Below are 15,834 nucleotides of genomic sequence, written 5' to 3'. Positions count from 1 at the left end.
GTAAAGTTACAAATAGGTATGTGATATTAACCCTACCCACATATTCTAATATAGTCACTTAAATAAATTATGTAATACAAAACTGTGCCATTTGTTTATAATAATAATAATAATAATAAATGAGCATTTATATAGCGCAACATCATAACTTTACAATTGTGCTCTTTGCGCTTGACACATTTAAAAATTCAAACACAGTTATACAAGCATTTACATAGATCTACATTCATAGTCAGCAACGCTTGATTAAAAGCATACACCATCAAACATACATTACAACTGATTCTTCCACTAATTAAGTAATAAAAACATGAATAAAATAGGTAGTAAAAACAAGGAAATACCAGCTGAATACCCTTAATCAAACAGAACATGTTTGGCTTGTACTGAATAAGAAAGTAACTTAAATCGACATTATCTGACCTAACCTCACCTTATACTTTCTAACAGAGTTTTATTACTTTCCGACAATTTTTGCGACTAAGTTACAAATCGGCTGGTTGACATTTTGATTGTTGATCCCATGGTAGTTGACCTTTAAAAGAACCGACATGTAAGTGATTCCATCGTGTTAACCGGTATTTCTCGCGCCTTCGCCTTTAAGCGGGATTTATAAGCATGTTAGTTGTGTGAATGCGTGATAATTTTATATTGTGTAAAAAAAATTCCATCTCACACGGCATTAATAGGTAACATGCGCCTTGAGTCGCCTTGTATGGTGAGATACGTGCGCGATATAAATCCTCGTAAATAAATAAATAAAAAATAGTTCAAGTACACCCCTCCTCTCTCTCTCTCTTTCTCTCTCTCTCTCTCTCTCTCTCTCTCTCTCTCTCTCTCTCTCTCTCTCTCTCTCTCTCTCTCCTCTCTCTCTCTCTCTCTCTCTCTCTCTCTCTCTCTCTCTCTCTCTCTCTCTCTCTCGCTCTCGGAGTTGTCGTCTTGTCTACTGGCCGCTGAAATGTGTATCATCAGTATCAAACCAGTGTAGGGAGCGGAAGTACGAATCCTCAGCGACCCACTTCTTGGAAACATTTTTCACTTGAAGTAACGATGCTGAAGACCCTGTATTTTGTTCGATTGTGGCCATTGCTGGTTGCAAAACGTCTGTTGTTAATATACACACAAAAAACAACCGGGGTATGTGTTAATACTAGCAAGTGGTTTGTGTGCTAGTTTGAATAAACGGGATGTCAAAAACAGATGTAGTTCCACAAGTCATGAAGTGTGATAATGATATCTTGAGTTTTATGCAGAAATGTCCAACTGTTAAGTTCTGACCATTGAAAGAAATGGCCGTCTCTCGGACAACACTTTTGATTCTGCACAGGCGTGTAAGATTGTCTTCCGTGTAAAGGTCAAGCTACGTTCTTTGTCATTCCTTTAAGGACGACCTCTTGGATATCACCACACATACAAAGTGGAATCAAAGCATAACTAAATCACAGCAAATGACAATGGTGGCTCAATCTTTGACCATTTTTTCTGACCGATGTGATAGACAGGTGTCATTTCACATTGTAACTGCCCCCACTGGACCAATTCAAACCGTGACTCACAATAAAATTGACCATCATTACTGTGGCATGCAAACATCTATAAACGTATTGTCGACAGGGTGAGAGTTTTGACGAGTTCCTCTGACGTCCATTACCGCCCCAGTGAAAATTGGTGACCCGTTTCGAGGTATGAAGAGGAAGGGGAACACTCAGTTGAATGTTTAGATTTTGTTGTGCTCAGCCTTGACGAATGGTCAGTGCCTTTATAGCAATGATCAAGAATGTAGTTATGTGTCACTCTGTGTACAACGTTTAGCCTTTGGACGCATTGGAATTTTACCCCTACTAGGATCTCAAAAATCGACCGGGGTTGCTGGTATTATTTGTGGATGTGGGAGTATCAGTGGCTTATTGGTACGGCAGACTTGTTATGCTGGAACTTCAGGTCTTTTGCTGATTTGTGCTTGTGAAAGTGTAGCTTTGATGATGAAATCCTGCAGGAATTCGTGTGGTGCATTTTCCCATTTGTACATTAGTTGGTGGGTTGTTTTTTTTTGTTTGTTTTTGTGGGGGGGGGGGGGGGGGCAGGCAAAAATTTAAAATCCACCAGTCAGCCCAACCAATGAGCTACAGCACGTTGTTCATTGCATTATGCCTTCATATTCTAAGTATGTTAATCAGGGCTGTGTGTGGGTAACAGTGTGAGGGTAACAGGCTGGCCCAGCCAACCAACAAGACAGTGTAAGAAGCATATACCATGCATGCATTACAGTCTTTACCAGCTGCCCCGTCACCCTATGTCCGTTATGACTGACAGCGCCGGACACGGCATTGTGAGGCAGGTAGGGGTTGATTTACCTGAGTCGGCTCGTCACCATGGCACTTTGACAGGTAATGACGGGGGGAGCTGAGCAAGGGGGGGGGGGGGGGGGGCTCGCAGTATTAACAGTCCAGGGGATCACACGCGTGGGAAGAATGATGAGGGAATGACCCTCCCCCTCCCATGATGTGAGGTGCTTTTCGTGAAGTTAGAGAACTAAGACAAGAATGGGGAAGAAAGAAGAAAATAGTTTAAAACTGGACTGAAGAAACAGGCTGGTTTATTTTTCATATATATTTTCGCCGAAATATTTTTCATCAGTTTTGGGGTATATTTTCGTTAATTTATATTAATACAGTGATAACCTTGCGAGACTTACATAAAATGTGGAATCTGAATACTATTGTAACTTTTGCATACCAAAAGAAAGCTGTCCTGAAACCTTATTGGAACCTCAAACTTAGTTCAACCTCCCCAACAACCCTCGCTCCCCCCCCCCCCCCCCCCCCCCCCCCCGTCTATCTCTTTCTGTTTCTCGTCGTGTTAGTTCGCCGTATGCGAGCGCATGTGTGTGTGTGTGTGTGTGTGTGTGTGTGTGTGTGTGTGTGTGTTTGCTAGCCCCAAGACTGAAACGCATCTCCATGTCTCTGGCTTTAAATCAGGTAAGGGAAGACGTGGTTGTACATCTCCGCCCAGTGATAGTCTCTTTATGACCGCTATTGGACGTTAATGTTCTGGATGTGGATATTTATGTCAGCTCATGTGTCCATACTTTGTCACGTATCTTCTGTGCAACATCTTGTCATGTAAGACGTCTCGTGAGCTTTGTGTTGTCTCGTTACGTCATGAACTCTGCAAGTGCAGCAAGTCACACATTCTGTCAGTGACAGTATCATGCAGTGTCCTCAAAGTACTTTTTTTTTCGTTTTCAGCGCAAATAATTTTGATTTGGCTTAACTTTGACTTAAACAGATGTTCCCTCACTCGGAATCATTTAAATATGTTTCAAAAGTTATATAATTTTGTTATCGGTAGATTTAAGTAGTCCTCACTGCAGAAACATATAAAGGAATTATATTGAAGTCAGACAGAGCTCCAATGGCAATGTCTTTTAACGAAGGGTAGCAAGAGCTAGCTCTAAATAGCGACAGTATTGGTAAGTGGGAGTCATGCGCAATTTATCAGTATTCTAGAGCTAAATAACAATACGACAAGGGCAAGACATTGGAAAGTTCTGTCCAGATGCAGCTGTTGACGTTGTTGTCACACGCATCGCAGCATTTATAGATGCAGACAACTTTTCAGCTGGCATATATATAATATACATGCATGTCTCTGGTGAGGTACAATGAATGTTTTTAGTCCTTTGAGTACGTTAAACCAAATTAACAAAAAATCGTGAATGAGCTTGTGGATATTGAAGAGTTTATATCCCACTGATTATAACCTACTTGAAACCTGTACAGACTTTTAATGACTGAAGTAGTCAAGCAGTCTCATATCATGCTCTGTCACTCTCAATTCCTGTGTAACAAACGAAGCCATTGAGTAAAAAGAGGATCGCTTCATTGAAAGGAAATCGTATCCCTTTCAGCTTGGGAAAACGAGGGCAGTATTTTGACAATCTTCTCAACTATTTTCTCCAACGCTACATGAATAAAGGGAGAACCACCTTTTGGGACCTCGAAACAATGTGAGACAAAGCAGGTCTTAACATGGAGGGAGACTTGAAAATGAATCGAGATTAATTTACAGACGATATGATATGAACGGAAGAACTCAACAAGTCGCGTAAGGCGAAAATACAATATTTAGTCAAGTAGCTGTCGAACTCACAGAATGAAACTGAACGCAATGCCATTTTTCAGCAAGACCGTATACTCGTAGCATCGTCAGTCCACCGCTCATGGCAAAGGCAGTGAAATTGACAAGAAGAGCGGGGTAGCAGTTGCGCTAAGAAGGATAGCACGCTTTTCTGTACCTCTCTTTGTTTTAACTTTCTGAGCGTGTTTTTAATCCAAACATATCATATCTATATGTTTTTGGAATCAGGAACCGACAAGGAATAAGATGAAAGTGTTTTTAAATTGATTTGGACAATTTAATTTTGATAATAATTTTTATATATTTAATTTTCAGAGCTTGTTTTTAATCCGAATATAACATATTTATATGTTTTTGGAATCAGCAAATGATGGAGAATAAGATAAACGTAAATTTGGATCGTTTTATAAATTTTTTTTTTTTTTTTACAATTTTCAGATTTTTAATGACCAAAGTCATTAATTAATTTTTAAGCCACCAAGCTGAAATGCAATACCGAAGTCCGGGCTTCGTCGAAGATTACTTGACCAAAATTTCAACCAATTTGGTTGAAAAATGAGGGCGTGACAGTGCCGCCTCAACTTTCACGAAAAGCCGGATATGACGTCATCAAAGACATTTATCAAAAAAATGAAAAAAAAACGTTCGGGGATTTCATACCCAGGAACTCTCATGTCAAATTTCATAAAGATCGGTCCAGTAGTTTAGTCTGAATCGCTCTACACACACACACACACACACAGACAGACAGACAGACAGACACACGCACATACACCACGACCCTCGTTTCGATTCCCCCTCGATGTTAAAATATTTAGTCAAAACTTGACTAAATATAAAAAGAAGCATCTTGAAAGAAAAGGGGGTCCTTAACGTCCTCACAGGAAATTTTCCTTTTAGGAACATAGGAACATGAGTTGGTGATACGCTAAAAGCTGGTAAAAGTGAGAAAGGAGGGGAGGATGACGGGGTGGGCCGGAGTGGTGATGATAAAAGTTTGTTAAGAGGAGTAAATTCTTAAAAGAGGGGAAGTCTTAAAAGGGGTGCCGGGAGGGGGGGGGGGGGGGCAATGTAACCCAGACAGAGAAAGACCGACCCATTTCTCGTCTTTCCACGGCAAAGGGCACTGTGACACTTTGTTGAAATATCTACATCGGTAAGCGGTTTCACAGGAGGAGAGCGAGCACTTTTTTGTGGGCTTTTGTCTATTTGAAAAGACGTTTTACAAGGATGGTCCAGATCGGGTGTGTGTCGCTTACTGGGGTGGAAAGATCTGCTCTGACACAAGGAATTCTCCGTCCCGCGCTGAGATGTGACACCGAACAGCAGCAGACGTCAAGAAACATGACCTAATCCACGAAACTTGTGTGTGTGTGTGGTGGTGGGGTCTAGGGAGGGGAGGTTTGCAGACGGAGGAGGTGTGACAGCATGACCAGTGTAATTCTCCCCCCCTCTCTCTCTCTCTCCTCTCTCTCCCTCTTCTCTCCCTCTCTCCCTCTCTCTCTCCCTCTCCCTCTTCTCTCTCTCCCTCCTGATCTCTCCCTTTTCTCTCCCTCCCTCTCTCTCTCTCCCTCTCTCCCTCTCCCTCCTCTCTCTCTCCCTCCTCTCTCTCTCCCTCCTCTCTCTCTCTCATCTCTCCATCCTCTCTCTCCCTCTCTCACTCCTTTCTCTCTCCCTCTCTCATCTCTCTCTCTCTCTCCTCTCCTCACTCTCTCTCTCTCCCCTCTCTCTCCCCCTCTCTCTCTCCCTCTCTCTCTTTCTCTCTCGCTCGCTCTTTTAAAATTTTACACTAAGTGTCTTTGTGCCTCTCGCCCCCGCCCGCCCCCCTGCCCTCTCTCTCCCTCCAACATCTGAGCTGTCGTCAGCCTCTTTTTGTCTCACCTCTGTACCGGTAAGTCCCTTCTTTCGTTGCTCCTTCCCTCCCTGCTTCCCGCCCTGTACCTGGTTTTGTGGCTGTCATGTGTCGTTGTATTGTTCTGTCACCGGGATGGGACCCTAGGAATAGAAAGAGATGCTGTGTCTGGCCTGCTTGCGCCCCTACAATAACAAGCACAGCTAGTTCTCAACACAGACCTTTCTAAAAACGTGTGTTAGTGTTTGGGCGCAGTCTTTGGTGAACATGCAGTGAACAAGCTCTGGTCTTTTTGTTCTTTTGTCGACGTCCCTTACCAGTGAAGTTTCCTTGTTGTGGGCACATGCCAGTGTACGTTTTCTAGTACGTAGTATAATTTTATGATTAGTTTCGCATCTTTTAGAATAAAGAATTTCAAAAGTTGAAGTGATTGGGAATAGCTTATAAAAAGACTTTAATGTCCGCGACTGTACAATCTAAGATCTAAGGAACCAGTAGCCACTCATGTTCGACAACACAAGTACAGAGTGATTAAAAACACAAGTACAGAGTGCAGTGGTTGACAATACAGGTAAAAGGCCCTTGAAGTCTCAACCCGGCTGTCTTTGAAGGCCGCCTATCGAACCAGATCTGTTTGTAAACACTAGCTTCGTCAAAGTCTCATTCCCATTCATAAAAGGAGGGACTCAATGGGATTTGAATCGTCGAAGCGAACAAAAGGTTACTCAAGAACCTTCTCGTTCCTTCCACCTGGCCAGTGCCGTTCAGCAAAGCTGTTTTTACTATTTAGCACAGGTAAGTAAAGAGACACTCTCGGACAGGTATCAAAATGAGGTTATAGGTAAGCAGAGAGACACGCTCGAATAGGCATGAAAACTAGGTTACAGGTCAAGAGAGACACTCTCCTATACTAGGAAAACGGTGTGCTGCCTTACTATTTAATCAAGTAAGCAGATATATGTAATATCCATAGGTATGACAAGGACTCCGAGGCACTGTTTTACTATTTTACTATTAAGTACAGATAAGCACAGAGACACTCGAATAGGTTAGCAAATAAACTTAGTTTTTCTATCAAGTACAGGTACGTAGAGAGGCACTCTCGAACAGGTATGAAAATAAGGTAAAATTCCGAGGGGAACACTAAAAGGGGGAACATGTAAGACCGTACCAAGCTGTCGGGGAATAAGCTACAGCAATGATGGACAGTCTCGCAAGGTATCAACTGAACATGAAAGGTACGGGTGGAAAAATTATTGGCGGAGGTCTCGAACAAGTCAACAATAAATGTGTTTCTAGTCTTGGGTTTTGTTTTTTTGTTTTTTGTTTTTTTGTGGGCCATCGTAAATGTGGGTTCCAAAACGAAAGGCGAAGGTTGATGAGTGGATTGCACACTTAGAGGGCCGTCACACACGCGACTCAATCGCGCGATTTACCCTGTCATACGGGCGACTCAGTCGCGGAAAATAGGTAAGACAAGTCTGCGACTCAGTCTCATGCGATTCCCTTGTAGCTGTCAGTCATAACGGACATAGGGTGACGGGGCAGCTGGTAAAGACTGTATTGATCTTACCCCCCGCGGGTTAGGGGGAAGAATTTACCCGATGCTCCTTAGCATGTCGTTGTTTCTCTTATTACCCTTGTTAAGTGTTTCTTGTATAGAATATAGTCAATTTTTGTAAAGATTTTAGTGAAGCAGTATGTAAGAAATGTTAAGTCCTTTGTACTGGAAACTTGCATTCTCCCAGTAAGGTAATACATTGTACTAGGGGAAAGGCTCCTAATATGGACCGGCTCCTAATATGGACCACCTCCTGTTCTGACAAACTAACGGCGCTAGAGCGCTCAAAACAATTTCATTCGCAGCGTTCACTCTAAATTTGCTGTCATAACACAAAAATGGCTATATAATTATGACAGCTAAGACAGTATTTGTTACATTTTAACAGTGTGTGCCCCAAGTTTCTACTGCAAACAAAAAATAATAGCAAAACCTCAAAGTATGTGTGAGTCCCCTAATATGGACCACCTTCAACAAATCGAAGAAAAAAAAATAAATAAAGGCAATTTTAATTAATTCATTGAGAAGCTTGCTGAAAATAACCTATAACTAGCCCTCGAGATTTCCAAAAAAATATAACAAATAGTCCTTTTTTTTTTTTTTTTTTTTTTTTTTTAGCGAACGACGAAGAAGAAGAAGAAGTCTTTTTTTTTTGGTGGAAGTTGATAATTTCACTTATTTTCACTCTGTTTTTGATAAGCTTCTTCAGTTTCCTGGTGTGCTTCAAATAATGCTCTCATCAACCCGAAACACCTAAATCTAAAGCATATTTGAATTAGTCTGACTTGCACACTAAGTTGTATCATGTTATTTTGAAGTATATAGGGGGCTTTTTACAGTGATTCGTGAAGGCCGCTTCACTGGTCCATATTGGGCGCCCAGGCTCCTAATATGGGCCATTTGTGATTTTTTTGTGTATTTAATTTTTGCTGAAGGTCTATCAAAGCTATTTCACTCTAATTAGGCCTAACGGTTAACTAAGAGAGAAGGACTACCAACCACAAAATGAAACTTCTTCGCAAGAAAACAAGCTAGTTATCAGCAATAAACAAAAAGTGGTCCATATTAGGGGCCCTTCCCCTACGTTGCAAGCCCCTGGAGCAAATTTTTAATTAGTGCTTTTGTGAACAAGAAACAATTGACAAGTGGCTCTATCCCATCTCCCCCCTTTCCCCGTCGCGATATAACCTTCGTGGTTGAAAACGACGTTAAACACCAAATAAAGAAAGAAAGCTTTGAGCTTAAGAACTTGTTCTATTCCTGCGACCCAGTCGTCAGTCAATCGCATGGGCAGAGCCAATCAGAACGCGTCGTTGCGGCCTTCACGCCGTGACGCAAAATAATGGCGGACAGTGGCGGACTGCGTCTCTTCGTCGATTCTTATTCTTCTTCTTCAGCGTTCCAGAATTGTCTGGTGACGTGTGAGCTCGTTTAATAATAATAATAATAATAATAATAATAATAATAATAATAATAATAATAATAATAATAATAATAATAATAATAATAATAATAAAGTGTATTTATATTGCGCCTATCCCTTACAAAAAACAAAAATATTTGGCTCTAAGCGCATTACAACATGATTGTGTAGGGACTTGGTACAATCAAGTCTGACAAATACAATAACACGATATACAGTCGGTCTCTTAGGTAAAACTGGGAAAAGCAGCTTCGACATTTGAACACTGCTACTAGAAGATCCTCTAACAATGCATACTGCTTTACAATATGCATTTATGTATAAATATAGTTAAAGAACATCGAGTTAATAGGAATTAGATTGCCCATTTGCGTTCCCCACACTATACTCTGAGAGCATAGTCAGCTTCACTCCGCTTTCGTTGAGTAGGCATGCTGGGTATTTTCGTGTTTCCATAACCCACCGAACTCTGACATGGATTACAGGATCTTTTCCGTGCGCACTTGGTCTTGTGCTTGCGTGTACACACGAAGGGGGTTAAGTCACAAGCAGGTCTGCACATAAGTTGACCTGGGAGATCGGAAAAATCTCCACTCTTAACCCACCAGGCGGCAGCGACCGGGATTCGAACTCACGACCTCCCGATTAGGAGGCCGACGTCTTACCAACACGCCACTGCGCCCGTCTCCTCGTCGATTCAAAACTTTTTGGAAGAACAGTTTCTTATTCAGATATAAAGGAGACGTTTTAGGCGTGTACAGCGGTCGGGAAACATTAATTGCAACTGTCTGGGAACTTTATTTCTCGCAAAGGCGTAATGCTGAAAGGTATTTTTCAGAAAAGTAGAGCGATGTTCGAACATTAGCGTCTGCTCTCGCAAAACGCGTTTGCCGTGTTCACTGTGACACGTCACTTCCGCCCCGCTCGCGTGGAGTTATCGTTCGTCAATCGTTCGTCTATTGTTCACCGTGTGACGGGTCAATGGCCTTCGATGTGATGTGCGATCGGCTTGAGACTGAATCGCGCGATTGAATCTCAACGATTGAGTCGTGCGTGTGACTGATGCTTTAGGGACTCCCCCTCCAACCACCCTCCCCCCCCCCCCCGCCCCCTCTCTCTCTCTCTCTCTCTCCCTCTCTCTCTCTCTCTCTCTCTCTTTCTCGTGGGTATTTGTTCATGCCAATTGAAAGCCCTACAGTGAACGCTTCACACATGCACACACGCGCAGAGAGACAGCACACACGGGACAGACATACAGACAGACGCACGCCGTTGGTCAAACAGATAGTGGATTGCGGGGGAGAGAATGCAGTGGACAAGCAGCACGAAAGCCATGGACAAACCTCGGCTTGACCCCTGTCCACTGCTTCCGTCTGCGTGACCCTGTATATGGAGACACCACTGATCACTGGGAGACACAGGGGGAATGGGCATAAGCCCCATGTTTAGCGGTGCTTGGGCTTCCACGTATTCATTGCGATGTTTTGTGATGCATTTTTGTGCAGTTGTCAATATGCCTTTTCTGTCTCCCCATCCCTCCCTTTTCCTCAACGCGAGTCTAACTTGTTCATGAAGTTTCTGATGTGAGGATGTGGAACTACTCGTGCGCACACATACACATACATGCACATACAAACAGTGACACACACACCACACACAGAGACATACACCCCCCCCACACACACACACACACACAGAGACACCTGGACGAAAGAAGGAGGAAGTGTCCCAGCAGTTCTGGCATGAATGTGTTCATTGTGAAGCTTGAAGTAACTGACCAGTGGCTGACACACATTCAAGAGAGAGAGAAAATGAAAGAACGCGCTTTAAAAAGAAAAGGAAAAAAATAACAACTATCCCCCAAAACGCGTTAAAAACGTGCAGAGATAAAGATACGTTCCTCGTCGTGCAGGCAGTTATTGTACACCACCTCAGATCTGCCCAGGAGTTGACAAGTCGAGACACGTGCAGCATCCGCCCAGCCAAAAGACCAGAAAAGGGATGACTGAATGGACATTTCCTGTGTCTGGCCAAATCAGCAATTACGAAACATCATTATTGAAACCTGTAAAGTGCAGAAAATTGCCACAACTGTGAAATGTCACTAAATGTGTGAACATTATGTGTAATAAATGGCTTCGTACCCTCTTGCCCTCTGACCCCTGCCCCTGACCACTCAGTTACCGGACACTGGTCATTTGTATGCAGCTGTAGACCATTAAACTGCACGACCTTTGTGTGTGGCTTGGAGGCCGTGAGAGGGGCATGTCGCATAAATATCTGCTTTTGCGGCAACATGCGTAATATTTCTCTAATGCCACTTTGACATAAATGTAAGCACTGCACACACACACCCGCGCACACACGCATACACATACGCACGCACACGCACACGCACGCATACATTTATTCATTCTGATGCGGACCGACTTCCAACAGTTGCCAGGATTTACTCATGAAGACCAACTTCATGTATCCCCTGTACATAACATTGTGTGTGTCCACAGTCATAAAATGTTTGTATTTGCAAAATAATATCGTTTATGTGTCAGCCCACAAACTGTGCCATTCTCACGCACACGACTTGACACCTTTTCTGTCCCTGTCAACACCGTACCTACTTATGGTACATACACACACACACCACGGACACACACATTGAGGCGGTCCCGAGCGCATGTCTGGCGTACAGGACTGGTGTTAATACTTATAGAGGTGTTAGTGAAGCTAACCAAGGTGTGTGAGCTAGAGGGGGTGGGGGGTGGGTAAGGGGGCACGAGTGTTTGCCTTCGCAACCATCGTGTCAGTTCAAAGCACAGGCGCATGAAAGAAAGTCTATGTCCACGGGATTTTTCACGAATTCTTCTTTTTCTTCAACGATCGTGGGCTGCAGCTCCCAGGTACACGTTTTTGTGTGTGCACAAGTAGCCTTTTACGTGTGTAGCCAAGTGCAAGACTGGCTACTAAATCACCATAATGGTATTTTGTTGTTGTTGTTGTCATTTGTGTCTTGTGTAAGTTTTGTCTATCACTTTTTTGTTTTGTCTAATGTCATTATCTGTTCTCAGTTACATTTTGAGATGCACTTGTCCAGACATCGTAGACGCGCTTATCTATCAGTGTCCAGCCACTAGAGCTAGTCTTTGATCCTTTTACGCTAAAGCCGCCCCTCCTACAGAGAGACGGGTACCTCGATCGGGCAAGCAAGTGGTCCGTTACGCAACTTTTATGACCGAGCCGGGTGAAGCCTCCCGGAGGATGTTCTTGTGTTGATGATTGATGCGCTCCGATCAAAGCCTCGTTAAGAGGGTGTTAGAATGTCGTTTTCTTCTTTCATGTTTTTTTGTTCAGCCGTGTTTGTCAGATTGTGATTTCTTTACTTGCCTTGACCAATGAGATGCGATGTCAGTCTTGTTAGGGAACTTCTGATTGGTGGCTTTGATCCCACCCGTTTCTATGTACATCTTAGCGTGTGCGATTTTTGGCAGAACTGTCCAGGAGATAACTTGCTAGAACTTGAGAGAAGATTGACTTGTTGTGTACTCTGTTTTCATACAGACAGCATGATGTAGACTGCATTGTACTTGTGGCTTGGGCCACCGGCTTCTGTCGGTTGGCGAGGCAAGGAGAGGCAGGAACAAGAATTGAAGAGAAATGTGAACCGACAGTCGAGTCATGGGTTTTCAGAGTTTCATGTTGCATCAAGTGATTCGACGGTTTGTGCCAGTGAACTCTTGTCTGTCCCACTCGACATGTGTGTGAAGTCCATGACGAAAGCAAGTGTTGTTCGTTTAGTGCATGGTGTTATCCTTACCTTGAGGTCTATTATTTCAAATGATAAACGTTGTCCTCCTCCGTCCACCCCATTATACGTGTGTGGTCGTTTTTCTCCGTCATTTAGGCAGTCTCCAAGTGTCATAATGGCAGTTGATGCGTAGTGTTGTGGTTTGTTGGAACAAAGAGTGTAGCCCTACGGATTTCCGTAGGGCTCTACACTCTTTGGTTGGAGTGCGCCGTGCGGCCCAACAAATACGTCTTCAGCACTCGAGGTTTCTGTCAGGGTTACATCACCCTTAGCTCATGACCCGAGGACCTGCCCTGTGAGCACAAGGTTGGTCCATATTAGTCTGGCCTCTACCCTTCGACCTGTCCAGCTTGGGAAGCCCTGCCAGGAGTTTACACTCCCGCTGGCATAGCTCTTAGGGTCACCGAGACACGCAAACCACCACACCACGTTAAGGAATGGACCATGTGGTGGATTTAGGCCGTCATGCATACAGCCCTCGCCCATAAAAGAGACTTAGACTTAGAACATTTTATTGACATAAAGGGTAAACATTTTAAGCCAAGGGCCTAATCTTACAACGTGCCCTTTACATTCACACTAACACATCCGCACGCATATAAACAACATAATATAATGAATTCATATAGGCATAACATGTAAATGTACAGTAAATAAGCATAAGCACCACGGCCACACGAAACACAAAATCTAATATACGAAGTAAAACAATATGAATACTATATGCTATGAATATGTAATATGACGTGAATATAAATAATTATATAGTAATATTAATATAGTATACATTAGACAGAACTGTAAGATTCACATGATTATGTGAAGAGAGAGAGAGAGAGAGAGAGAGAGAGAGAGAGAGAGAGAGAGAGAGAGAGAGGGGGGGAGAGAGCGAGAGGGGGGGAGGGAGAGAGCGAGCGAGCGAGAGAGAGAGAGAGAGAGAGAGAGAGAGAGAGAGAGAGAGAGAGAGAGAACGGAAGAGCAATGCATGTGATTCAGGTGCCTGTACCTCTTTCTCAGTTCTCCCAATGTGGTTGACGACTTGCCATTGCGTCAGTGTGCGGAGGGCCAAACATTCTCGCTGGAACCATATATTTAGGCTATATGCTCCCCCCCCCCCCCCCTCTTTCTCTCTCTCTCTCTCTCACTCTCTTTCTCTCTGTCTGTCTGTATACCTGCCTCTCTCTCTCTCTCTCTCTCTCTCTCTCTCTCTCTCTTCAACACAACTGCCAAATAGGTGTGCCTTGTGTCCAACATATCAGCTTGTGGATAAAAGAAGAGTGACATATTTTGGTTGTCTTATAAGCAGCCAAAGAGGTGTCGGACGGAACAGCAGGTGGCGGTAACTCCGTGTAGGCCTACATCTATTAGACAATCGATGAACGTACATGCAGGTCTTTCTTGAATTGGCTCACAATAGTTATTTCTAAGATTTCAGCTTGTTCCATGCAAGCTGCTAAGATTTAAATACATTGCCCCTAGTCCAAGCCGATCTTGCAGTTTGTTAAATGAATGGCACTTCGTCAGCATATTGATTGTGCAGATGTTGGCTACTCTTGAGTGTTGTATAGTCCCAAGTGTCCCGTGGTTGGCGGCCAAGCCCTGTCTTTTGTAGAATATCATTTGGGCGTCAGCCAGTGTCCGGGCCGACTTCAATACTGGACTTCAGGTTAATGTGTGAATTTAAACCCGGCCATGTATGCTTGGATAAAAGGGTATGCATGTGTCCATGTCTGTGTCAATGTGTGTATTATATCACTTTTTGTGTTCGTGGTGGGTTTTTTTTTCTCCAATGTTTAAAGGCATTTTCTTTTTGTTTCAGGGTGGTGTACAAGAATTAAAAATATCCTCAAATCCAAATGATGCAGAAGACGAGGAATGTGATTTTGTGAGTATTCTTTTTCCCCCTTAGTAATTCATTTCTTGATAATAAATAAGAGTTACAAGCTTTAAAAAGTTAACATTTTCAAGGAAATACTAAACCAAAATGAAGAAAAACACGAATAGGAGACCAAAGGGAAGACATTTCTTTGGCTTAAAAAGAATTCTAAAATTTGACAACGTTTTCTCATCAACATCGAACGCAGATGAAGAAGAAGAAGACAACGTTTTTATCATTTTCGGAAAACGCTTGAGACCAGTGCAAGGGAATTAACCACTGTTGTTGTGTTGATTTCTTGCCCAGGGAGTTTTGGTTCTTGGTGGCGGCAGATCAGTGGGAAGATGCAGACAAGTAGTCAAAATCCACATTGACAGATTCAAAGAGAAATTGTGAAATGTGATTTTTTAATGATGATGAATAATTGTGTTGTTTACAGCCAGAAATGAGTGGATCAGGTTCAGGCAGCGTTGTTATAGAACAGCCAACCATTCCCACACTCACTCCATTCCCAAGGGTGAGAACAGTCAGCCTGTTTGTGTGTATGTGTGTCCATGCACTCATTTTATTGTCTATTTGTCTGTCTTTTTTATGAGGTAGGTTTTTTTAGGTTGATTTTTTTTTATATATGACTGAAGTGTGTATACAACTCTTTTGCAGTTTAGAAGCGTCAGATTTTATTTTTAAAAACAAGAAAAGGAACAAATAATACAGTATTTGAACACAAGTCAAGATGTTGTTGGCTCACGAAGTGTAGCCTATGTGATCGTAACTTTGTCTGTCTGTGCGTGCGTATGTGCGTGCGTGTGTATGTCTGTGGTAGAAACTTTAACATTTCGTCATTTGAAGACGTCACATTATGGCGTAAGAGGGTTAGACGTCACGCGAAGGAATGTCTCGGTCATTGTTATTTTGAGCGGGCCGAGACTAGTTGGCAGTCGTGTCTGTAAGTAGGCTACATGCAGACAGACAGATCTAGATCTAGTGTCTCGCTTTCTTGCACAGTGTCACCTATGCTTACTGTGTGTGTGTGTGTATGTGTGACGGAGTGATTGAGTTTGTGTTACTGTTTGTCGATTTCTTACGTGAGCCTTGAAGGCTTCGCCTCTTGTTTTTCCTTTCTTTTTAAAAAATTGTTTTAAGCTTGCTATTTTTGTTTGATTTTGTTTTTGTTTGT

At 42.9% G+C, this 15,834-nt stretch overlaps 1 protein-coding gene across 4 annotated transcripts in view; it reads left to right on the top strand.

The window, feature by feature from the left end:
• The window catches only part of LOC138958974 (collagen alpha-1(I) chain-like), a 124,427-nt gene that overhangs the window by 65,521 nt on the left and 43,072 nt on the right, over nucleotides 1-15,834 (top strand). For all 4 annotated transcript variants that reach the window (XM_070330322.1, XM_070330321.1, XM_070330324.1 and 1 more), the window contains exons 3-4: nucleotides 14,601-14,666; nucleotides 15,097-15,174. In XM_070330322.1, coding sequence (XP_070186423.1) covers nucleotides 14,601-14,666; nucleotides 15,097-15,174 — 144 coding nt within the window. The remainder of the gene's footprint in view (nucleotides 1-14,600; nucleotides 14,667-15,096; nucleotides 15,175-15,834) is intronic.

The sequence above is a fragment of the Littorina saxatilis genome, linkage group LG2 (assembly GCF_037325665.1).
Source record: "Littorina saxatilis isolate snail1 linkage group LG2, US_GU_Lsax_2.0, whole genome shotgun sequence".
In the NCBI taxonomy this organism is placed as follows: domain Eukaryota; kingdom Metazoa; phylum Mollusca; class Gastropoda; order Littorinimorpha; family Littorinidae; genus Littorina; species Littorina saxatilis.
The sequence above is the reverse complement of the archived record's forward strand: the minus strand, read 5'-3'. Positions and strand labels throughout refer to the sequence as shown.